The 25814-nt window shown below is 40.2% G+C and overlaps 2 protein-coding genes across 4 annotated transcripts; one reads left to right on the top strand and one right to left on the bottom strand.

The window, feature by feature from the left end:
- Positions 1-98: 98 nt before the first annotated feature.
- On the bottom strand, positions 99-3821 carry LOC136433322 (uncharacterized). 2 transcript variants are annotated; one of them, XM_066425406.1, is made up of 5 exons: positions 3706-3821; positions 2858-3072; positions 2360-2529; positions 1898-2004; positions 99-1647 (listed from the first exon to the last, which is right to left on the bottom strand). In XM_066425406.1, exons 2-5 carry the CDS (start codon positions 3004-3006, stop codon positions 751-753), a joined length of 1323 nt encoding a protein of 440 aa, XP_066281503.1. In that variant the 5' UTR covers positions 3007-3072; positions 3706-3821; the 3' UTR covers positions 99-750. The 2 variants fall into 2 exon arrangements, with proteins under 2 accessions (XP_066281503.1, XP_066281504.1); XM_066425407.1 differs by having other exon boundaries at positions 2858-3010; positions 3706-3815.
- LOC136433321 (N-lysine methyltransferase SETD6-like) lies at positions 3791-24209 on the top strand. Of its 2 annotated transcripts, none has more exons than XM_066425405.1 (11): positions 3791-3880; positions 4092-4224; positions 5921-6065; positions 6421-6568; positions 6978-7106; positions 7262-7493; positions 7942-8040; positions 16558-16659; positions 21454-21534; positions 21879-21981; positions 22362-24209. In XM_066425405.1, exons 2-11 carry the CDS (start codon positions 4108-4110, stop codon positions 22583-22585), a joined length of 1380 nt encoding a protein of 459 aa, XP_066281502.1. In that variant the 5' UTR covers positions 3791-3880; positions 4092-4107; the 3' UTR covers positions 22586-24209. The 2 variants fall into 2 exon arrangements, with proteins under 2 accessions (XP_066281502.1, XP_066281501.1); XM_066425404.1 differs by having other exon boundaries at positions 7942-8044; positions 16562-16659.
- The last annotated feature ends 1605 nt before the right edge of the window (positions 24210-25814 follow it).

Genomic DNA, 25814 nt, shown 5'->3' with positions numbered 1-25814 from the left:
GAACTGAATTACCTAGGCCAATTAACATTCATTCATAGCACCGACTAAGGATCTTCCTTGCCAAAGAATTTTGAGAGAATAATAAAAACGAACATGAGTAGCTGATAACAATTTTTTTAAAACTCCTTGGTAAAACTAAATACGACCAATATCAGTAACACATGTTTGCTGTTTCTAACGTTATCTGAACATTTGTTGCATGGTCATAGGTGAGCAACAATCACATACAACATTCAGTATTTCAAAATAAACAGACTCAATAGGTATTTACATAATACATGTATAGAAAAGTTTGCTCCACATTCTTATAAACATTAGGAAATGCCTTTATCTAAGTCTTGGTGATGAGAGGCAAGTACAGGAAGTTCAACATTTTGTGAACAAAAACTACTGGTACAGTGAGGACAGTTCCATCACTTTCTTGTAAGCAAGCAGGGAGTTTACAATGGTACAGCATGTTTACATCATTGGTTTTCTAAAGAAACCATTAGATCAGAGCACCTTCTTGGCACAAAGGTATTAGTCAAGTTGAAAGTCAAATGTGACTTCATCTTTGAATTGTCATCTTTGCATTAACAGACCTCCTTCCTAAGGCACTTAGGTGTACACTTACTAATTGTTTACAACAGCCTCCAGAACAAAAAACAAAAGAAAAATTCTCATCTTATCTTCAACTTTAACCTACTGTCTCCAGCTTTATGCAGCGAACAAAGAAGGAAATCAATTGTAGACTATCAGGTACAATACATCCTAGATATCTTCCAACAGTGTAAATGTCACTAACTCCTTGGGAAGCTCCACCTGCTCCACCTTATGAGACAGGCCACATGTGCCAAGAGCCTTCCTCAACACACAACGACTCAGGTTCTTGAGAGAGGGGAGCATGTTCACCTGTGCCTCAATCCAGTCCATTGTGTCCACAAACTTCACCAGCAGATCTGAGTGGTGTGGGGGAGAGTCAGTTATCTCCATCAGTATCTCTGCTTTGTACTTGAACAGATGGGCCTTTTCCCTCAGGAGTCTTGCCTCCAGGCTACAGGGGTAGATCACGACTGCACTGGTGAGGAGGGTGAAGCACTTCCTGATCTCCCGCAGGTTGCACAGGCAGAGGTTTGCCATGTCTCTATCTGTGTACGCCTCACAAATATTTTCCAGCACCCAGCTCATGAACACGTCAAAATGTACCACATCTAACTCATTGATTGTGAACTGCCCCATGAAGAATCTAACCCCCTCCATAACATCTCCTTCCCCATCACTGAGAGCTGAAATACACTGAACAAACTCCGACATTTTGGGCTTGTATCCATTATCGAACAGCATCTTAAGTGTCATAAGGAGGCTAGTCATGTCTACACGGTCACCCTCATATTCCTGCTGAATGCACTGCAGAAGGCTCTCATGTAGACTGTGGTTTGCCAGCTTCAGTGAGAGGTTGGCACCATTTTTCAGGAGAGTTTTGATGTTGTTGAAGTTCCTAAAAGCCCTTCTATCATTGTCATCCTCTGTCTGCAGGATAGCATGGGTCAGGACACTGAAGCCATCTGATCTCCTGCCATTGACATCCGCACCTGCATCCACCAGCACCTGGATACAGCTGTTGTCATACTTGGTGGTGGCTTCATGGAGTGGTTTGGTTCCAAAAACCTGAAAACAAATACATGTACATCATTACATGTAGTTGGTCATTGTACTTTCCAAAGCATTAGAATAGACAGAAATATCTTAAACTTCACAAACAATTCAGGTTGGCACTATGACTAGTATGATCACGAGTATGAATACTCTATCACAACTCATTATTCCCATTTGTCAAACTCAAAGTTCGACCATAACTTCATTCAAAATTTGCTGATTCTTCATTAAGTTCTTAGAACACAGAACCCATTACACTTACAGTACAGTTGGCATTCACATTGGCACCATGTTGGATGAGCAGCTTCACCATCTCTGGGTGATCCGCAACAACAGCCTGGTACAGAGCTGTGCCGTACACATCTGGGTCTGGGACATCAGAGAATAGGCACAAGGTTAATGACAACAGAAGGTTAATAACAACAGAAGAATCATCCTGAATGTTTGCCTTCACATCAATTTGTAGGAAAAAATGAACTCAATTCACTGCCATAGCAAAATTGAATTTCTAGCTTCACAATTGCACCATCAAAATTTCAGTTGCATATTTGACCTAATATAAATAGCTGCATTCTAAAAATCTGGATGTTCTAACCCTATCCAGAAACTGTCTCCTTCTATCAATGATAAATAACCACTGAAGTATTTAGTCATGAGCATAGCTATTGTCTCAATAGGAGCTTTCATTTTCAACAAGTCTGATCATAAGTACTATATTAATCACCATTGAAAGCCAGCTTGGCTCCTTGCTTCAGGAGGATTTCAGCACAGGGCAGACAGTTGGTGATGGCAGCATACACCAGGGCCACACTGGCTGCTGTCACAAAGTTCTCATTCTTCTTCAGGCTGATAGACAGGCTTCTGAAGTAGGCAGCCATGTCCTTTACTGTTACCCTATTTAACACAAATGTCATTAAAGATTATGTATAAAAGTGATCATTTGTCAGAACTGAATTTGAATTGAATTATTTTGAATTTGAGGGTCAAGTTAACATTTTCCACATTTGATTGACATTGATATATTAGCAATGTATCATTACGATACTGTAGTTGAAAATAAGCATGACGGTCCTCAACTTTAAGCATGGCAATAGTGGGATGGCCTGATATGCTAAAATGCACTCGCTAGAACCCTGGACTAGCGGTCAACATTAGTCTACCGCTAGAATCAGATCATGAATCTGAACCTTGCCATCAATCATAAGAAAGAAAAGCTTCTCACGTGACTTTTCTCTGTGCTGTTGCACCATCACCATTAGGTGTCTCGGTAAGTGTTTCACAGTACAAACAATCATCAATTACATCCTTAAGTGTCTGACTCAGCTTCCTGGTGGATGCGTCCAACTTGGCCTCCTTACACAAGAACGGCATGGTGCTAGCAAGGGAGGTGCAACTGGTGACAAGGAGGTCCAAAGGATGTTGTGGACATTCCTGGATCTGTACAAAATCGAGAATTGTATTACTATGACATTGTTTGACCTGCTGAAGAATCTATTGATGCTGAAACTGTAGCACGACTAACTCAGACTGTACTGACTGCTTCACATTTACTTACTAGTATGGACCTTACCAAAATTATTTCATTTGTAAGTTTTGAGAATATGCCAGTTCACGCTTTAAACTGCACATGCGCAGCAAAATGCATTGGAGCTATTATGTCAGAGTTGAAGGCTCCTGGCCCTTAGACACAAACAAAATTCTTCTGGCTCTGTACATGTATTCAGCATGGTCTACAGTCTATACAATAACTGTTTACAAGAACAACCCTTAGGGCTTTCGCCTTTTGTCAAGGGCTTTCAATTGACATATATTATAAGTTAACCCACACTGTGCATGCGCAGTTTAATCCGTAAACCAGCTTATTCTTAAATTCTTCTTCCCAATCATATCCCAGCCAAAGACGGGAGCAAGGAGGCTTGATAAAACCTCCTTGATGGGAGGAAGAGTTAAAGTAATAGGACTCTTTGGCTCTGATCAAAAAAGCCAAACCTTACCTTATCAGTGTTTCAAAGTTGAAAGTCAAACTATTTCTCAGCATTTTCGGGGATAACAGATAAATGTTACACTTACTAGGGAAATTGTTGTTCCTGCTTTCGTCCTTGTTTAATGCCTATTATTTCGTTAGACGTGATCTCTTGGTTTCTCTTCTTCGTACCACGACACGACACGACTCACAGCAGTCCAGAGTCCGTGTTTGCAAACTGACCTACCTTTGAACCCTGGACCAGTCTATTCAGCTTGATGGGTAACTACTGATATCTATTTGTTTGTTTGTTTGTTTCATCTTAGCATGTGACGGCCATTGATGCTATATGTAACACATCTAGCATTCATATAGTTAACCATATTTTCCCAATTTTGCCCGTAAATGTTGGTTTCAATATCCTTAATGCGTGATTTGATCACGTATATTTACCTGTCGTTCCTGGCGATAATTTTAATCGACTATTCCAAAGGTCAAAAGTATTCAACATGGCGGGACCTTCAAAGAAGAAAATCAGACTCAGCAACGCTGTGGACGAAGACGACGAGAGGTTGGACTCGTTTTTACAGTGGTGTGCCAAGGAAGACTTCCAGTTGAACCCAAAGGTAGTGAGATGCTGTAGATACAGCTGTGGAAACTTAAGAAGGCATATTTGCACAAGTCCATGGTGTGTCCCGGTGATGAGGGCTTTCCGATTTTTGAGAGGGTGTGCAAATCAATTTCTCCTTTTATTTAAATTGCACACATCCATGGACTTTATGAACAAAAGATTGATACTAAATCTCAATCAAGGTCGTAAGATATAATGGCCCTAAAAGGTTTAACTACAGTAACTGTATTTTGTTTTTCTTGTCTAGTATTTAAAACTAGCTTGCTCCTTGCCCCTAAGGCCAATCCAGCAATATTAGTAGAGTTTTGAATAGAAGTGTTGATTTCAAAGGGGTTTATAATAGTTAGTCAATAACGTGGCTTTTAATGTACACTACAACAATTACATGACACAAATAGACAAAAGTAAAGGGTTCAGCACTGGTTAATAAGCTAGTTCGGAGTTGCTACTACGCATGTGCAGTGTCAAAGGTGAGGGCCCCCGACTTGAAAACAGTGCTTGTCTCGACATTGTCTTGATTTGCATAACAACGCCCTGACGGGTTTTGTTCACGTCTCGGGGGCCTTCACCTTTGACACTGCACATGCCTAGTAGCAACTCCTAACTAGCTTATACAGAGCTGAATCAGCGGCCGAATTGCCCTCAGCACTTAATGCGAAATGCAAGTTGGCTACGCTTTATGGGAAGTTTCGGCCTCCTTACTACGAATAATTTACGTGAAATGACATAGCTTCCCTACGAACCATGTGAAATAATAAAGGCCTGCCTACGCCTTACATAAAAGAGCATGCAGCCCCCTCCCACGTGCACCCCACACCCCACGACTTGATCCAATCCAGGATGTTCTAAAAGGATCCAATTAAACTTTGCTTGATAAATGGCAGACTGTGTGATTGATCTTGTTTGCTCGTTTTTCAGGCACCCTCCCTGTGGAAATTAACATATAGCCAGCAATCCAATTGTAGCTACGGTCATTAGCTTGCACTAACAGAGTACTCCATTGTCCCTTGATTTATGCCACTTGCGTGTTGAGTGTCCATACTTCTGTGCTGGCTTGGAAATTAAGCCATCTACCAGCCATACATAAGGTTGTATGTGTCAGTGTCACTGTCGAAAGATGGTAGATGCGACCTGAAATGTTTCACTGTTCTCATTACCTGGAAGTCTAAACTTCATCAACGTTATATATAACTTGTGTATGTATGTAAGTCATGTATATTTATATGGGTAGATTTTTTTAAAATCATGATTGAGCTTCCAATCTACTTGTCAGTAGTGATAGACAATTTATGAGTACTAGTACATCTATTGATGGGAAACATTTGAATGATGATTGCACCAGTCATACATTTAGTCAATATTCAAAGGAAAAAAATAGCTTCCAACTGACTTTACAAATTTACATAGAACGGTGAAGAGAATACTTGATTGTTGCAAGTCAATGTGATTCAGACCACAAACATTAGACCTTAGACCTTAGACCTTAGTTCCTCCCGTGCCTTTGAGGCACATCGGGCCGTCCTTCTCCACCTGTCACGTTGCTGCGCCTCCCTCACTGCCCTATACCAGGAGCTGCCAACTGCCTCAAACATTAGATTACTTTTTATTTTATGTACCTGGTAAACTAAGATATTTAATAAACTGTGGATGTTGAAGTCCCTGCTGACCAGTCTTCATTGTCCATCACACAGGTGTATGTTGGAAGACAAGGGTCATGTGCCCAGTATGGTATGGTGGCACATGAGGAGCTGGAGGAAGGGGAATGTTTGTTTAAGGTGGACAAGACTGCTGCACTCAGCACAGAAACTACTGAAATTGCACATCTCCTGAAAAAAGGTGAAATTACAAATGCAGTAAAATGTACATCAGTTATAAGAAATATTAAGCCTAAAGTTTGAGTCAAATATATGTGATCTTACTAAATAAAATGTACCCATATTTTGTACATTGGTACTATTCACCATTATGACACTACATGTATATCTATGTCTATCGTAGTATGACTTAGTTCTGTCTGTACCAAATAGCATCAAGTATGATGAAATAGAAAGAAGAAGGGGATTAAAGGTCTAAAAGTTCTTCTTTAGTATGTTTCCCGCTTGGTAAGTTGAGCTAAAGGTCATCATAGGAGGGAGATAGTGTTTTGAATCTTTTTTTGTTGTTCTAAACAAAATGTTCTTTCTGCTGGCAGGAGAGGCCAGTCTGCAGAGTGAGAGTGGCTGGGTGCCCCAGATACTGGCACTGATGTATGAGTACACCAACCCCAAGTCCAGATGGAGGCCATACCTGCAACTGGTACCAGATTTCTCAGAGCTAGATCAACCCATGTTTTGGACAGAGTAAGATGTTTTGTATTAACTTTTGATAGTTGAAATGAACTGTTTTGATATTTGGATAGTTACAGAGGAGCAAGGTTATGCTGTAGCTCCTCCTTGATTCTATATGGGTGTGAACTGCTCAGAGGAGTGGACAGGTTAGAGAGTGATTTATAAAGGCAGAAAATGCACAAGTAGAGCCCCCAAGCTTTTCCATTATGGAACTGGGACATGCAAATCTCCCTACTTTTCAGACACTTGCTTGCTCATCATCATTAGTTTGTCAATGTATGACTATGGGCACTCTGAAATAGCCAGTAAAGGCAATTTGAGAAGTTCTGTTGACTATCAGTGGTTAATACACTCTCCTACCTCAGACAAGTTTAATTTTTATGTTTCTTGTGATGAATACATGTATCCCCTTCTATTACAGAGATGAAATAAAAAAAGATCTATGTAATACCGGCGTACCAGAAGCTAGCAAAAGTGACCTAACAAAGATGAAGCTGGAATATACTTCGTTAGCACTGCCATTCATCAAGAAGCACAGCCACATCTTCAGGTAAGTTTTGAAAATGTTGTCTGTCTCAGTCGATTCAGTGTCTTAATTTCAGGTTGCTTTATTCATAACCTTCTGTTGGTTTCCTCAAAAGACAACTCGGAGAAGGACAAATGAACCCAAACTATCAAGATCAGTTGTTAAAACTTCTCTTTCAGTGAGGAGGTGCATTCTTTTGAACTGTACAAGCGAATGGTGGCCTTTATAATGGCATACAGCTTTTTTGAACCAGTGAGTGATGAAGATGGCCAGGGGGATGAGGGGGGCAAGTCATCCTTGCCACTGATGGTCCCCATGGCTGACATCCTGAACCACATCGCCAAGAACAACGCCCACCTGGAGTGGGACAAGGACTGTCTGCGGATGGTGACCACCAGACAGGTGGCTGCTGTGAGTTCATCAGTCACTAGGCTGCAGCTTGTGGTCCTGTCTGGAGCTTACTTCAAAGATTAGCTGTGCAAGTAAAGGAAAAGACATGGTTCCACCAATGAAAATTATGACTAATTAAAAAAAATTAAGCTAAAGGTTTAGCTTTCTACGTTCTCCCTGTGGATTTTGCCAGCTCATATCATCAAATTAGTATGTACAGAGTCATGTCTATAATGCAAGACAAGGTAATGATGGGGGGAGGTGCTGGCATAGATGATCTACCATATGTTGTCTAGTATTATAAAGACACATTTAAGTTACAATTATTATGCTACTATAGTCCAGAAAGAAACTGTATCTCAAAACCGTATAGTTCTTTCTTACTGTGGTTTTTAGAGATTTATTTTGAACTTAAGGATGTGTATAATTTCTTCATTATGAGGCTGTCTTCACTTGATTTTGTCCTCAGGGTGAGGAGGTCTTCAACACCTTTGGCCAGCTGGCCAATTGGCAGCTGCTACACATGTATGGCTTTGCAGAGGTCTGGCCAGAAAACATTTACGACACAGTGAGTATAGCCAGGTTCTGGAGAGCAGAGGGTTTGCCACCGTTATACACTATGCACTTTTCTTCTTTTTTTTAGATATTTTTGACAAAAACTTGATGTCAAGAGTTCCCAACATTATGTCTAATGGGTACATAATTGAAATGTAATAATACACAATCAATGATGCTTCAAGAGTTTTGTTTGCTTTTACAAGAGTATTGTTGAAGTGCAGTTAAGAAGACAAGAAAACAAGAATCCAACCTGTCCCTGGTTGGGGTATAAAATTGTCATGTGAAGAAAGTCCAGAGGATCATGCATTAACGTCTTATGACATCAATTGACAGATATGATGCTGGGGCAGCTTAGAGGTTATAACCCTGCTGTATCTAGATTGATCTAGAGGGATCGGGTCATCAGGGATAGCCACTCAGGCCGTCTACAATTACATTCAGTACATGTAGGTATGCATCACATGGCCATTGCTTACCTCACAGTCAAACAGTGACCTGTTTTTCCGAGTTTGATCAATATGCCACTGTTAAAGCCAGCTGAGCAAACTGTCTTGGTTTTCCCACTGGTTCCTTAAATTGCCAGTCAGCAATGACAGACAAGCACATCTACACATTAACCCTTTTGGTAGCAATGAAAAAAAGGCATGACTTATTCTGTAGGTCACTAGATTCAATATGACCTCTGCTATCATGCCAGACCTCTAGCTGCCAGCATCATTCTGTTCACACATGATGTTCATGCATCTCGTCTGAGGTGCGTGAGTGTAGTGGGTAATTGGCAGCATAAACTGATGGAGTTGTCAGGTCTGGTGCACCATCAATTCTAACTGGTGGGCAAAGATCCCTGGGGTAATTGAGCCATGAAGGAGCTTAAGATGTGGACTTGATAGGCTGCAAATGGTGGGCTGTCAGCTGGGTGTTGTTTGATGGATGATAGGACCACTGCCTTAGATGTACTGGCTGACCTTCAATGAACAGATAGGTGTGTCAGTCATGCAACAACAACTTTGGGGCGTCTAGGGGGAGGAAAAGTTACTTCAATCATAGAGTGAGCCTCCAGACAAGATAAGGAAATGGAAAAGAGAGAAAAACTGTACGTGAAGTTAGGTTGCCAGTAGATGTGTATGTATGTAATGGTACAAACCTTTGATAGGCCAATAGGCCCCATACAGTAGTAAAGGTCACTGTACTGTAATAAACGGTTCGTCATGCTCAAAGTATAAAGTGCCAACCTCTTGGACCATGAAACCGCCGGTAGTACAAGTAGTACCAGGTCAAATTAGCAGATGCTTGCATGGAAGTAACACATTGTCAACATGTCCTGGTAGAATACAAAATGTACTTCAATTGAGAACTTCCAATCGATAAGGTTACCAGATGTTGCTATCATCACAGCCTAGCAGCCTAGCCTAGAAATCATCACAGCCTAGCAACCTAGCCTAGAAATCATCACAGCCTAGCAGCCTAGCCTAGAAATCATCACAGCCTAGCAGCCTAGCCTAGAAGTCATCACAGCCTAGAAGCCTAGCCTAGAGGTACCAAATAATTCACAGTATGCTCTTTTCCTGTCCAATGATCGGCAACATGATTAGTTACGCCCTTGCAGCTCTTCTTGGAAAAGAGCGGCCCTGTTTGAGAATGAGCTGCGTTTCTTGGTAAACAGTTGCGCCCCAGGCTCAGAGATTATTATGATATGAAGGCTAAAAGCAATTTTTAGGACATTGATACCTTAGACTTAAGTGTTATTCTGATCATGAGACCTTCAAAGCATAGATTACAAAAACTGCATGTGTAGACCTTGACCTATTTTCTCTGCAAGCTGGGCAGCAGTGTGACATTGAAGAATGGTTTCTGTGTACCATTAGTGGCAGTCCCAGCTAACTCCAAAATGCCAGAATGTCAAAGTTCCTCAGGCAAATTGAACACAATGTGGGCTATCCTAACTTTTGCAAGATAAACCTTGAAGTACACCTACAACTGGTTGGTATTGGGACTTGGTCTACCTGTTACAGGTAGAAATCTTTTGTGTGCAATTTTTTTAAGGTTCTTCCATTTTGTGACATTCTTTCCGTCCCTTTTTTTACTTCTGATCCTTTTCAATTTCTGGTAATTTCAATTTTCCCCATCAGCACAGTTACTGTCATATTCTGGCTTTGAATCCTTTTTTTATGTCAAAATAATATCTAAAAAACTGATAGCACCTGTTGAAGTTCATCTGTTATATTTATATTAAATGTAAACACCCAGTGCCAAACATGCTATATAGAATGTGACAACATTTTATACAATATATTTCACTTCCATACCTGTAGTATTGAGCGAAATATGATGATAAATTTCTACATATTAACTATGAAAGAAAATAGACCCATCCCGTACCCTAACCTGTTCTCTGTGCTTTGTACCCACCTCATATAGGGAAGACAGGTTTTCTGTCAAAGCCTTGCATATGCATCACAATTTGGTGATGGATGCAGAGAAAGAGCTAAATATAGTCTCCACTTTGTCACATCTGGCAATACCTGGAAACCTAATCTAAAGATCTTAATTGCCCTCTGGTGTGTGCAGTGAGAAGTTGAAGGAAAAGTATATTAGGCTGCAGGGTGCTCGATATTTGTCATTTACCTTTGCCAAGAAGGTTTATGTTTTCGGTAGTGTTTGGATGTATGTATACTATGTTTGTATGTGGATTAGCAACATAACTCAATAGATCTTTATTATCTCCATGAAAAAAGGCTTTTTCATGGAGATACTGTTTTGCGTGCGTTTGGTGTGTATGTTTGTGTCACCTGATTCTTAATGTCAGTATAACTGTAGAACATGTACATGGACTGTAGTGATATTTGGTATGTGGGTAGGTGTTAGGAGGAGGAAGGTCAAGGTCGATTTTGGGCCCCTTGGTATGTGTCACTGGAACTGCAATGGCGTATTTGTAAAAATCTTCTAAGGAGAATAACTGAAGAAAGGATCGACAGATTGTCATGTTATTTGGTACACAGGTAGGTTGGACAGAGATGTACACACTGAAGTGCAAATTATGCAAATGAGACTGAATTTGCATAAGTAAGGAGGAAAATCGCATGTGTGCCGCCGGATGCTTAAACTCAGCATAACTGTAGAACGCGTAAATGGATTGTAATGATAGTTGGTATGTGGGTAGGTGTTGGGAGGAGAAAGGTTAAGGTCGATTTTGGGCCCCCTGGTATGTGTCACTGGAACTGCAATGGCCTATTTGTAAAAATGTTCTAAAGGAGAATAACTGAAGAAAGGAACAATAGATTTTCATGTTATTTGGTATGCACGTAGGTTGGACAGAGATGTACACACTGAAGTGCAAATTATGCAAATTCAGTGTGTTTGCGTGTGTGTGCGCGTGTGTGTATGTTTGTGTCACCGTGTGTGTATGTTTGTGTCACCGGATGCGTAAAGTCAGCCTAACTGTAGAACGCGTAGATGGATTGTAATGATATTTGGTATGTGGGTAGGTGTCGGGAGGAGAAAGGTCAAGGTCGATTTTGGGCCCCCTGGTATGTGTCACTGGAACTGCAATGGCGTATTTGTAAAAATGTTCTAAAGGAGAATAACTGAAGAAAGGAGCGATAGATTTTCATGTTATTTGGTATGCACGTAGGTTGGACAGAGATGTACACACTGAAGTGCAAATTATGCAAATTCAGTGTGTTTGCGTGTGTGTGCGCGTGTGTGTATGTTTGTGTCACCGTGTGTGTATGTTTGTGTCACCGGATGCGTAAAGTCAGCCTAACTGTAGAACGCGTAGATGGATTGTAATGATATTTGGTATGTGGGTAGGTGTCGGGAGGAGAAAGGTCAAGGTCGATTTTGGGCCCCCTGGTATGTGTCACTGGAACTGCAATGGCGTATTTGTAAAAATCTTTTAAGGAGAATAACTGACGAAAGGAGCGACAGATTTTCATGTTATTTACTATGCAGGTAGCTTAGACAGAGATGTACACAATGAACTGCAAATTATGCAAATTGGACCTAATTTGCATAAGTAATGAGGAAAATCTATATTTGTAGTGTTGTCCTTTGCATATTGTGGAACATTGGTACTTGTAGTAGCTATTTATTTAAGTGGGTCACTTCTCCTGGGTCCGACAGGTGTGGGTCATACCATTGAGCGATATAGAATGGGGGGGGAACTGGCTTGATAAAAAAACAAAGTTTCATGGAGATTTTGGGTCCTAAGACTCTTGTTGATATTTGAATTGATCTTTATTGATGTTTGGTATGTGGGAAGGTCTTGATGAGACCTCAAAATTATTAGATTTTTGGCCACCTATTGACTTGTTTTTAATGAAAAGGTGAAGGAAACTTTGTATATCGTGCAAATGTAAGGCTGCAGAGTGATTGTTGATTTGGAGTGACAACTTCCCTGGAGGGCATCTGTTTCTCTCACGACAAATCTCTCACACCTGACTAATAAGCCTACTATTAGGCTGGTTCCAATGGGAATGTGCTCCAAACTGCAAGAAGGGCAACTGGTCTTATTGTTATGAGATAAAGTGTTGTATTGCATTTGTTAATTATCTGATGTGTGTGATCATCTTCACAGGGCTCAGATGTTGCAGTAAAATGAAATTTCAGTCTTGCACTGTGTGTGCACTAGCTCTGGTACTGCAAGGTTGATTCTTTTTGTCTTCCAAGGTTAGACCAGAGTTGAACATGCCTCCTTGACCTTTCTGAGTCTTATGACAACTTTTCCCCTTCACTATGACAGGTGTGTCTGTCCCGTGGCCAGTGCACTAGTGGCAGTTATGCATCAGTCAGCAGTGCAACTGATTAATCAGTCTTAAGCAGTTCTTTTTATAGATTAATTCCTTCTGTCCACAGTAGAAGGTCCAGCTTCGTCCTTGATGGGACTTTAAGTGTCATTTATACAAGAAAGCAATTTTCCTCCAGAAGAATAGCATGAAATGGGTATTTTTCAAATGACTCCAGTAGGGATAGAGAAAAGGACATTTAGTATTACCATCTAAAACAAGCTTATCTTTACACTACCCTAACTAAACATGCTGAAACTGCACAATCATAACTCCGAGGACCTTATGTGGTTTACCAATGAAATTGGAATACTTAGACAGAAGACCAGGCAGTACATATTCCAATTACTCTGTAATTTGCAACTTTGAAAAAAACGAGTCTGCTTTGTTTGGAATTGGAGTGGTGCTAAAAATATTGTGATTGAAACCTTAAGGTTAGATAAACAGAAGAGGTTGCTGTTAAAATGCACTCCATCTTTTACAATCTTCAATCTATCTTGCGTAAGTACCGGTACTTGCATTAGATCAGTGAGAGCTGTTGTAAAAGATTTACTGCAGTCCTTCAAATGGGCCACCTTCCCTAATACCAGGTTATTGATTAATCTTCCTTAGTGCCTCAGATGGATTAGTTGTAGTTTAATCTTATGGTCAGGTTCTCACCTATGTAGGTCAACCCTCCATTTATGTTATCCTCAGGCATCTAAAGTTGCCATCATCCCACTTCATTTTCAAATAATGGACGGCTATATGTCAGTCTGCTCAATCGCTGTGTCTCTTTAGTGTGATGGATGGGCTCTGGATGCTATTTCAGACATTCATGATGTTCTGTTGAAAGGGGAATATGCAATGTCGGTCTGAGGAACCTTTTATTACTATGTTGTCAAACATTACAGCAGAATTGCCTTCAGTTAAAAAGCTTTACATGTGTATGTGAGTGACCTGTCTTTTGGTTTTTCATCACCTCTGTGAAAAACACCTGTGAAAATTTAAGTGTGCATGTTTGTCTATTTGTTTGTGTTTCTGCATGTTTTGGCCAGCAGTAATTTAAGAAGCTGTATGGATGGATTGTAAACTGTAATGATATTTGGTAGGTGAGTAGATTTGCATGATTAAGGCCACACCAAATTTTGGTTCTCGGATTCTCTCCTGTTTTTCCCAAACCCCAAAAAAGCTTAGGAAATAGTTACTTATAAAGCAGCTTCAAGCCACTCAATGATTTTCCAGTATAGCAAAATGCCCTAAATATGCCTTCATTTGGTTTTTGTCTGCCAATGTTTTCATATTCAGTGTTTATGATTTTTTCATGAATGACAGAAGTAAAAAATGTACTATTGATAATTTTCAACAAACAGGTGCATCTACGTACTGTACAATGGGAGTACCAGGATGAGTTGGATGTCTGAGAACCAACAACTTAATTTGGCGTGGCCTAATGATAAAATATTAACATGGGATTCTGCCAAAGGATAGGACTTTCACACATACCATAGGTATAATAAGGAGGAGCTTCAATTAAGATAGATTATACTAATCACAACCCTATTTTTTATTATCAATAAAAAAAGCAAGACCCCGTTCATATTAAATCGCGTAAATCGCGAAATCGCCGAAATCGCGATAATGTGGCTAGTATGAACGCTCCAAATCGCATTTGAAATCGCCCGAAATCGCTTTCAGCGAAACCACCTCCGGAGGTGGTTTACTCGCGATTTGCCTGCATTCCGACTTAGTATGAACGCTCGAAATCGCCTTGATGCGCGTTGGGCGCTTTGCTTTGCATATTGACCCTGTCATGGGTCAAGGGGTCATCTGCAAATTCAGTCTTTCCGCTCATCATACAATGTTCATCTACCTCCTAGCTTGTTGGAATATTACGCCAAATGTGGCGGAAATATGTCAGAATCAGGCAGCGATTTTGGCGTATGGAATGACGAAAACGCATGTACTGATGGCCATCTTCGGGGATGTGGGGTTTCAGAAGAAACTCAAGGGATCCCACCGCTGAAGTGGCGACTGCCTGAGTTGGCCAAATACGCGAAAACATGGAAGTAATGCTGCACTATTAAAGGTAAAAAACTCAAGATGAAGTACAAGAAGGTCATTGAACACAACAGTAAGAGTGGTGACAATCGAATAACGCGTCCGCCGTTTATCAAGCTGTTGGACGCGATTTTACAACTCGCGCTCGTTCGACCCCTGGTGTGAAGGAATGCGACTCAGGGCGATTTCGCGATTTGCGCGATTTAGTATGAACGGGGTCCAATTTACAAAAGCTGTAGATTTCTCAGGGAGGTATGAGGTTTCCGAACTCTTGCTGTTTCTGAAAGGCGTAATGAATGATTCAGTTGCCCTTGACCTACATACATAAATGGCAATATCCCCACTTCTCCTCATAAACACAGCTACTGAATCTGATAAAAGATGTATAGAACCTTCTCTAAATATCATTTGTGAGCAGTAGGTTTGTAAAGCATGTTCAACATGTAAGTGGGTCATTGTAGAAAGCCCCATCTCCTGCCTCCCCAGGGCCTGTCATTAGCACTGTGTCGTGACAAGTATAAAGCAGACTTGAGGTTGCACTAGACACTGATAGAATAAAAGGTTTCCACAGACCTAACAGATGCAGGTCAATAATTTGTGAGTTATAACAGATGAAATATGACTTGACCTCTTGTCATACAATATCTAAGTTTAGATAATCTTCAGACAGGTACAGTGTATGTGATAGGTTTGCTCCCCGTGGCTGGGATATTTTTCAGTCAGGGTCAGTGACCTTTGACTTGCTTCGTTAAAAGGAGCGTAGCTGTATTCCATTAGGTCAAACATTTATCTTCTTTGTACATGTGACACTGTGGATATGGGTCAGCGGGTTCTGTCCAATTCCCTTTGGACAGTTGGCCTGTCTGCACTGTAATTTGTTGGTAACTTGTGGGTAGTTTAGTAAGATTATAAGGTTAGGATAATGTCAGGGGGTAGTCATTAATACTGTGCTCTTGAACAGGTGTGATGTGCCCATTATGTGGAGGAGGAGGAAAGAATTGCTTTGATGCACCATAATGAGGGTAATTTTTGTCAGCCAATATCTAGCTTTAACTTACTAATACTAGAAATAGATGTCTAAAACACTTTTTTTTTTACAATATCGGTATTGAAACACCAGAAATCCAGGAATGTAAATTAATATTGCATTCATGATCAGATATCACTATGGTAATAAAAATTCACCAATTGATGTGTAGGAAAGCAATGCTGTGGCGTAACACACCAGGTTTGCACTGAACAATACAAGCCGCAAAACCAGACATTTATTTGATCTACTCACACCGGGAAGGACCCTTTACTCTTTTCAATAAGTGTGGTGGGTTCTTTCACATGCTCGAGATATGGCTCTCCTCAAACACGGGACCTCTGTTTAACATCCTATCCGAGGGACAGCTCTTACCGAAGCTAGGTACTCCTTTTCATTTGAGTGAAGGGAGAAAACGTGTGTAATGTGCCTTTCCCAATACCACAATGTCAAGGCATGTTAGGGGATTGGAACCCAGGACCACTGGGTTCTGGGCCAAATATCCTACCATTGCACTACATGACAGCACTTTCAGTTGACATGCAAAAGTTTAGAATTAGAAGCACATAAGAATATAAGGCTTAAAAAAAGTTAAAACTAAATAGATTTCATCAATTTCTACTGCTTTTCCCAATCCAGTGTTAAGCAAATGTATTTGTATCTATTTCCCCTGTAGGTAGATATCCCAATGCAGGTTCTGTTTGATGAAGCCAAACTGGCAGCAGGCCCTGCTGATGTCCAGTTGGTGGAAGAAAAGTGGCTGTTCCTGGAGGACCAGGTAAGGAACAGTGTTGGCTAAGGGACTGTACAATATTTAGCAGGGGAGGTGGCCAATCAGCAAAGGGGAAAAATTTAGTATGGGAGGAGGGCCAAGGAAAAATGTTTTGGCTTGGGGGGAGGGCCATGGAAACAATTTTGACCCAACCCCCCTGAATTTCATACAGTCCTTAAGGTGGGTTATAGATGTCACTAAACACACATGCGCACACACACACATGCACAGGTGAAGAGAAGATCCTAAAGGTAAAGATATTCAATCCCTGGCTGGAGGGAATGAATTCTAGAAGTTTGTATTGGTTTTATTGTGGCAAAAACAGTTGAACAAAGAAAGGAGGGATCCAGGTTGTGGATATTCCCATTGTGTGGACAGGTTACAGCTCATCGCACCATAGTGAGCTGAATGGAAACACCTGGTCTGGGTACATTTACTTACTAGCATCAAAATGTTACAGAGTATCAACTTAACGGCTCCATAACAAAATAAATGTCCGACTCCAACTCTTCCATGGTTCTTATTGTATGCTCAATATTACTTCTCAGCCCAGTGAGGTGCCTTAGGGAAGGGTAATTCGGTGTCTGACCTGTTTTATTTTCCCCCAGAATGGACAATATGTTATCAGTGGTTTGACTTTGTGGAGATGGAACTGAGCATAATATTTCATCAAGTGATCAACCTCCCAACAGCCCATTGCTTTGACCCGAAGTGCTACATTGTGGCAGTGAATTGCTGAGATAATGGAAGAGTCCACATTATCTCTTGACAGGCAGATATAACATGCAACAGATTTCATCAGGTTGATGCCTTCAACCCTTCAGCCCTTTCCTCTGTGATAAATCCTAAGTTCATGGGAGATTTGACTTATTCAAGTTATTGTTTTGAATTGTGAATTGGAGAATGACCAAGGTGACACAGCAGAAGGTCCAGACATTCAGTAACACCTGTCTGAGATGTATTCTTATAACATCAATTATTCAGACACAATTAGTAAATGAGCAAGTCAGCTAAGAGAAAAACAGGGCCCTTACACTTTTACAGTCACTAAACAGACCTCTGGTGAAGCGGGCATTCCTTCTCTTTCCGCAGTGAAGGGGTGCAAAATACTTCAGGTACAAAATGTCACTACCTGCTTCAACGTCTTTCTTACAAATTGTTATTACAGATTTCATCTGAGGCTGCAGGTCTTATTAAATCATGGGCTTTACAAAATAAGAAATTACAGGTTGATGTATGTTCCTCCCCAGGAAAAGAACTGGGCAGGTTCTTCTGCTTTTATCAAGCTCCTTATAGATTCTCTCAATCACGTATGACCTTGTAGTGTGCTGCAGAAGTGCTTGACAGTAAACACAAAGAGAAATGGCAATAACATGGCATGGGAACTTTGGACATCATCAAGCACTTCTCTATTGACAGTAAAAGTCAGCTAGTCTCAGCCATGATCTTACCTCTCTCAACAACTAAACCATGAGCAAAGAACATTGAAATATGGCCCTGTTTGTGGCAACACTTTTTTGTCACCTGTTATTATATCCTTAGAACAACAGAACCACATCGGTGTGACCCCCAAAAGGGGGTAATTTCCCCTTAACTCTCTTTGTCCCTGGGTATGGTGCAGACATTACACTGCTACTGTTCAAGGATGAAGACTCTATCTCACTCTACAATAAATATCTTCAAGTTTCTACTTCATTTTACCAGGAGAGCATGGCCTGTTTTTCAGGAAACCAGACAAATAACATTCCATAGTTACATTTTGATCATTAATTATAGCCAAATATTTTTAAAAAATTCCTCATGTCCTAATGAATTCCTGTTTTGATCACTTTAAATGTTTGTATAGCAAAAATGCAGACATTGATTACTTACCTCATGTTGATTGGGAGAAGACTGCAGTTTCTGTGCAGATGAAATAGCCAGCGTCTACTAACTGAGTGTATCCTTAACTTCTTCATTTTGTCAACTTTGATCCATGAGCAACAATATGTATTATACCAGTAGGTTCAAATACAAAAAGAAACTAGCAATTTCCCCCCAAAACTGACAAATACTTTTTAAGTTATCATATTCAATGGTGAATGTGATGTGAACATCTTAAATGCTACTTTTTAGTTGAGCAAGTAATGGCTCTAAAGCAACTGCCATGACGGGCTGTGTCCCTGCCCCTGGCTGGAGTGTAATATTTGCATGCACTGGGATGTACACTGCTTGGCATGGTGTGTCATGAATTAATTGTGAAGTCACTTTAGCTGGGCCAAGGTTGCTGCAGGACCAGAGTTAGTGTTCTTAGTGCTGAAGGTAACTTGGATCAAAGTGTGTGTGTTCAAACCTAAGAATAAACTTCTGCATGGTTTCTCAGTACAGTCCCTTCATTGTGAGCACACATGGCACTCTGTTAGGGAAAAACTGCAAAATGTTACATCAAATATGGACCATTGGTTAGTGACCAATCAAAATTGCACAAAGCTGTAAGGTACCATTATACAATAATTACATTGTGACCAAACATTGCTGCAAATTTGCTGGACAAACATAATTATGTGATTGGGAGCCTCCAACTTAAAATGTCGCACTTAGTCTAGCATTTTCCCTTCCACATATCTGGTCTACCCATTTACTGTCCAGAGGGCCTGTTCACTCACTCAAACATTTGCATAGCTCATCCAGCTCCAGATTCTTCTGTCTGATGAACCATACATATTGGAAGGTTGTCAGATATTACTGCAGTTAAAGGGATCTCCAAAGTGCTTACGGCACAACTGTAGACCATGGGAAAACTACTAATCAATGATGACAAAGCTCACAATACCAATTGTAACAGCAGTAGGCATAATCAAGTTGCTAAAATTCAGTGCTGGATTATTGAAAGTGTCCAATGATATCTTGCCATAAAGTTTTTGACAGTTAAGTTATTAGTGAAGGACCCAAGCTGTCAGCTAACCATGGCGTTAACTGTTATAGAGTAGTGCCGACTTCAGTCATAAACTCATGATTCATGTTTAAGTTGGCTCCAGCTTCTTGGTGCTGTTTCTGGCTGACCTAGATTCCTCTTCATGTGCCATCAGGGGCACAGTTGTGCAGACAATGTCAAACCTTACTGCCACCCTGGGACCAGCTTTCTGCAACATTGCTTGTAAGCCCAAATGGCTATTGATTTTCAGGTGAGGTTAAATCTCTCACCTAAATTGCTGGATTTTAGTAGGAGGCACAGCTGACAGGGGGCACACTTTCACAAGCATATTGCTTTTCAGGGGAACAACTTTCTCATCCCACCTGGTATTAAAGGCTGCTGTAATCTCTTACATCGTCAGAAGGGATTAGACGTCTGACACTGGAAATTTAGGTCACAGACTGCCTGAAGCAAGATCCATATATTTCAACATTATCTGATGTGGTTGCCTAAATGTACCAGACCTACCAGAAGACCAATGGAACATGTGTAGAGCCTCAGGTGTCCGCCTTTCCCTATCATGTCACCCGTCACTTCATGTGTGGGATAACTCTGATTCTACATGGAAGACTCCATGTCCAAACTTAAACTGCAAATCGCTTTTGAATAGGTGATGACAGTATTATTGCCCTCCTGTAAATCTCTTCATCTAATGCCTCATCAGGCATAATTATAGTCACTCAGAGGATGTATCGATTGCCAGACTGCATTAGAGTTATGATATTCTAAGATCTTGGTAGATGGCAATAGGAGTGTATACAGTTTGCCAACAGTGGGAATGCAGTCACATAAAAAAAACCTCTCCCAGGGTCAGTACTTGCACTCTTTATTGCCTTCGCTGAGAAAGTTATGCTTTTACTGCCGTGCGGTCCCCTTGCTGCTATTACTTAAGTTTTAGGTAACAGTAGGGGCTTTTTTTGTTGAAAAGTTTGGAAGGGAATAACTTGAGAAAGGTTTGACAGATCATCATGATTTTTGGCATGTTAGGTACTTAAGTAATGATTGCATTAGTCAGATGCTTGATTAGTATGCAAATCAGAATCCACCTTGCATAATCAATGAGATTTTACAGATCTTCTGCATTCCATGATAGGACTTTCAAACGTATGACATAGGTAACTTAAAAAGACGCGAATGAGCCTAATTTGCATAAATGATGAGAAAATGTTATAATACCATGGATGATAGTAACTGTTGTAAATGGTGGCAATGTCATACTTGCTGTGTTTGGAAGTTAGGTAAGAATTGCTGATTTATATATGAATTGTTGATAGGAATGGACAGAGTCACTCAATGGTTTTGAAACTCAACACAACTACAAACTTTACTTGGACAACAGTTGTTACATTAGATCACCACAGAGTTATCTAAATTCCCCTGGTGACCTGTCCTACTTAAGCCAATGATAAATCAGCAAAAAGCAAGAAGGGACATAGGAAGGCTGGCTTACTGGGGTTATCTGGATCCATTTGTATGGCTTTAAGCTGACAGATGCTCACTATAGATACTTGCTGGTAAACTGGGGGAGGTTGTCATCAGCACAAAGACTTTGTGATGACACTTTTTATGGGAGACACTCTCCTTTCCCATTCCCACCCATGTGAATTTAGGGACCAAACAAGTTCCTTTGAAAATGCACAATAAGTCATATCAAGGAGGTTATACCCCCTGATGCCTGTAGAAGATATGAATATAACATTTTTTCTTTAGTCTCATAATTGATGGTGGAAGCAGGATGTCAGATTATTACATCGGTATCACCAAGTGCCCCTCCAGAGCTGCAGGAACAATCAGCCTCCGGGCACATCCTGAGAGAACATAACTAGTCTCACTTCCGTCCTTCCCAGGGGGTAGTGAGCGAGAACGGATCCTTTATTGCAGGGATGGAAGGTATCCTGACTGATGAGGAAGTCTATGAGTCCTTTAAGGTAGGAGCAGTGTAAAATATTTTGCTCTCACACATGTAACACAAAAGTGTTTACATATCAGTTTTTCACCATTGGTTGGTTTGTCTTTGTAAGTCTTACGAAGACAAACCAGTAGTGGCAAGATATTGGACACTGCAGAACAAGGGGCATTTCAGAACATTACAGAAAATATTACAAAACTGCCAGATAACAATTTAGATTGTGCTACTGCTTTGATGATCTTTCAATTGTCTTTTGATTAATAAATGTCTGAATTTGATTCATATGCTATGTTTATTTTTAGTAATATTTGCTAGTGAGTACTGTTTGAGAAGTAAGTTGTAACCAAGGTTTGCTTGTGGCAGGTTCTGTGCATGACTGAGGTAGAGTTCAGGGAACATCAAGAGAAGGAAGGATGGAGTGATAGTGACAGTGAGGAGGAGGAGGAGGAAAGGTCACTTTCCTATGGTAGGCTGTAGCAAATTTACAATCCATGAGCTTTGTAAACAATTATCCATGAAAATTACAAGTCAGTCAATATAGGGTTATAGTCAATATTGATCAAACCTAATCTGTTGTTACATCTGGGTGGAGTTGATGGAAATTAATATTTACAAATGACAACAATAGAGTAAAACTGGGATCGATCATATGACAAGGTCCTTCTGCACATGCACAAAGATCTGACCCTTGAACAAAAATCGTCATATTCAAATATGTGACAGTCACGGCTTTTGTGAGACTTGTTATAAAACATCTGTAACAGACATGAATCTACAATATAATGATTTGGTTGAAGTACTTGTAATCCTATTCTGTTCTGCCACTGCTTCCTTTGTTGCCCACAGAGAAGCTGTCAGACCTGCCGGAGGCCTGGAGGCGTCTGCTCGCTGCAGCTGCCAGGTGTTGCATGAGAAAATACAGAAACAGTTTACAGGAAAACGAACAACTACTAATAAAAGAGAACTGGGAAAAACTGAGCAAACGCCAGCAATGGTCTTTACTGGTTTGTTATGGTCAGCAGAAGCTGCTCAATAGGATTATAATCTCTTGTTTATCAGAAGAAAGTTAGTAGAAAAAGTTTTAGGTTGATCTGAATCTGTAGGATCAAGATGTCAGCTACATGTACTTGAATGTGTAATGAAATATGGTGCCCATAAGTGAGCTACCAGTCTATAAATTGTGATCCATTTCGGTAGGGTGAGTAATTATACATGACTATAAACGATGTATATGAAAATATGACACGAGCATGAAGGTTGATACATTGTATTATTACCTTTAGTGTCTCCCAACTGTTAAATAGACCCCTTTCCAAACTCTGGTGCGTTTGATGTAAATTTTATAACATTGTTATGTACACTGTTTTACCGCCCATCCCTTGTTTTTGCTCAATGCACCAGTCTGGACAGGGGTCTATTCCGGCACAGCCCTCTCCACTTGTTCCCTGGGGCTGTGATCGCTTGATGGCCCCAGACTGTTGATTGTGAAAATGTGACGACCTATATCATTGAAGTAATCACACAAGTCTACACAAGTCGTTTCCTTTATCAGCAGTGTCTGCAGCTTATTCAACTTCTGCAGAAGATTTATGTAGCCTCAACCATTGGGTAACATTCACCATTTTATTTCAGATATGATCAGTCATCTAAATCCCCCCTGACATACCTTGTAGTCCATTTAAAAGGAGTCTTGCAATGAAGAGCAGCAACGGCTTCAAAGTGCTGATTCGAAGGTCAAACGCAATTGAAAATTGGATACTGGCAATGGGAGCAAATTACAACAAATGACTTGGACGCTGTTGTGGGTAGGCTGTTAATCCCTTCATCAAAAGATGCTGTTGTAGGCAAGGAGAGAAAAAAGCAAACAAGACTCTATCTATGTAGGCCAAGGTTAGCTCTAAATTGGACATTCAAAAAGAAGCAGCTGCAATTTGAAACATGACAGGAACATTTCTTTATTTCAAATGATGAGGTGCGTCAAATTGTCGGCGAGCTTCTTTAGCAGGTAATATTTTTTAAATCAAATTTTATCCCTCTGTGCTCTCTCATACATGTAATGAGCTTGGATATTGAATTTCATCATCATCATTATAAAAACGGTAAACCATAATCAACTTGGAAAAGAGTGGAGTGAAGGTTCCTTGGCTTCTCTTATATTACCTTCGCACAGCCTGTCAGGTTTTCTGCACTTTACTTTTTAGAAGTTGAAATGGCTCCCCTGGATCTAATGTTGACTGTACTTTTCGATTTACATTTCAATTCTGTGAAGTTCAGCTTCTTTATGGTGGGATAAGGAACATGTATTTTTTGCAAGGAACATGCCTTTATTGAGGTGATAAAGGTGGATGGTGTACTTGCAGGGCTGCTTCTATATACCAGTTTGGAACATGAAAAATGCCTTGATGACACAGCCATGTTTCTTTGTTTCTTTTGATCCAGACTGATGATAAAGAAATCTGGTCTCGATGTGATTACCCAGCTAATGAGCCACTGAAATGAATACAACTGAAGTATGTAATATCAATATCATCAGCTAAAGATGCTTTGAACTGATATGTTTCAATGTATCAATTTGAAAAGCCATGGGTATACATTATATATAATTAGGTAGCGTATATACATTGTAGATGATGTCCTTCTTTTGTTGCCTGCTACAGATTTTTTTTAGACAAAGAAATGTTTTGATGATACTGACTTGTCCATTTATTCCTTTTGACTAACAAACTGAATCTACCATGTATTTCCCACCAGCTAAATATGTCAATAGACTTTGTGATACAGACATTGAGCATAACTATCTCGGTCTTTGTAATAGAAAGTTTGAAATCAGACATCCACATGATAGTACTTTCCAATTCACACTTGAGATGTTAAAGCCATAGCTATATATTATATATATAGGGCGAAAAAAAATGTTAAAAACAGATAATAAAAAATGTTTTGCAAATAGTCTGGGGTGAAGATAAGGGTTTACATAACATACATGTAAAGTGTAAGAGGATTATTCGAATTTCAGCTTTGTATGGCTAATTTTATGCAATGCACCCCTTTCTTTGATCTACATGTAGTACTATAATTTCAGTAACAAAATTACCTTTTGCCATGTAATATATGGATTGATATTGAGAAATAGTTTTGATAAATGAAAAGTTATAACTTATGATCCATATGACCACACTTTTTAGGTATGTGAAGGCCTTTATAATCTATTTTGGTGGCTATTGAGTTTTACAACTGAACAAATAGTAAAATTGGGAGTTAGAATTTGTGAATGGGAATAGTGACCCACTTTTGGGAAAAACAGGACAGGACATTAGAAACAAATTAAATTGGCGTGGCCTAATTACATAATGCAAACTATTGGGTGATTTCTATAGTAAGGTATGGGGTCGTTGAATTCTTGTTTTCATATAAAAAAGTAAGAGTAATGAAACACCATCAAATGTTTTGATTGTTTGTCAAGGTTATTATCTCCATGAACAATGGAGATATAGTTTTGGGTGTGTCTGTATGTGTGTGTTTGTGTTTCCGCACTACTGTAGTCAGCATAACTCAAGAACCTCTTGATGGATTACGATATTTGGTATGTGGGCAGGTGTTATGAAGCCGAAAGTCAAGGTTGATTTTGGGCCCCCTGGTATGTGACCTTGGTACTGCAGCAGAACTTCCGTTTTTGTATCTTTTGACCTTGACGTGCTATGGTCTTGATTTTCGGGTGGCTGATAGCTTGTGATGCAGAGGCAGAGTGATGAGGTGAAGTAGCAGGAGTTCAAAGAAACACAGAAATTCACTGCGTTTCATGCAAAGTCACTCATCCATCTTACTTCTTCATAATCTGGAAGAAACCGGTATCTGATATGCACTGTTGTATTTGGTTTGTTGGTTTGTTGGTTGGCCAAGTTTCACTGTTATATTTATGTTACATGTAGTTCAGTGTGTGTTGAGTTTTCAGCAGAGTTGGGTGGAGACAGGAACATGGTGGAGGGTTCCAGCAGCTGGAACATACATGTAGGTCCAGATTTCCCACCCCATTTCATCTGTTTTAGACAGGCCCACATGGACCGGAAGAAGAACCAGCTGAGCATGCCACTGCCATGAAATATCTCAGTGCACCATGCCCTCTGATGTTGACAGCTTTATAGCAGTGGCACAGAACATGTGCAGGAATACCAGTATAGGGTCATTGCCCTACTCGTTCTGCTCCAGTTGGCTGAGTAACAAGCTACAGATCAGATAATTGGTATCTGGGACCAAGACTCACTGGTGGTGGTAAGGTTGATTATTCTAATCAATGACCAA

The sequence above is a fragment of the Branchiostoma lanceolatum genome, chromosome 4, assembly GCF_035083965.1.
Source record: "Branchiostoma lanceolatum isolate klBraLanc5 chromosome 4, klBraLanc5.hap2, whole genome shotgun sequence".
NCBI lineage: Eukaryota > Metazoa > Chordata > Leptocardii > Amphioxiformes > Branchiostomatidae > Branchiostoma > Branchiostoma lanceolatum.
The sequence above is the reverse complement of the archived record's forward strand: the minus strand, read 5'-3'. Positions and strand labels throughout refer to the sequence as shown.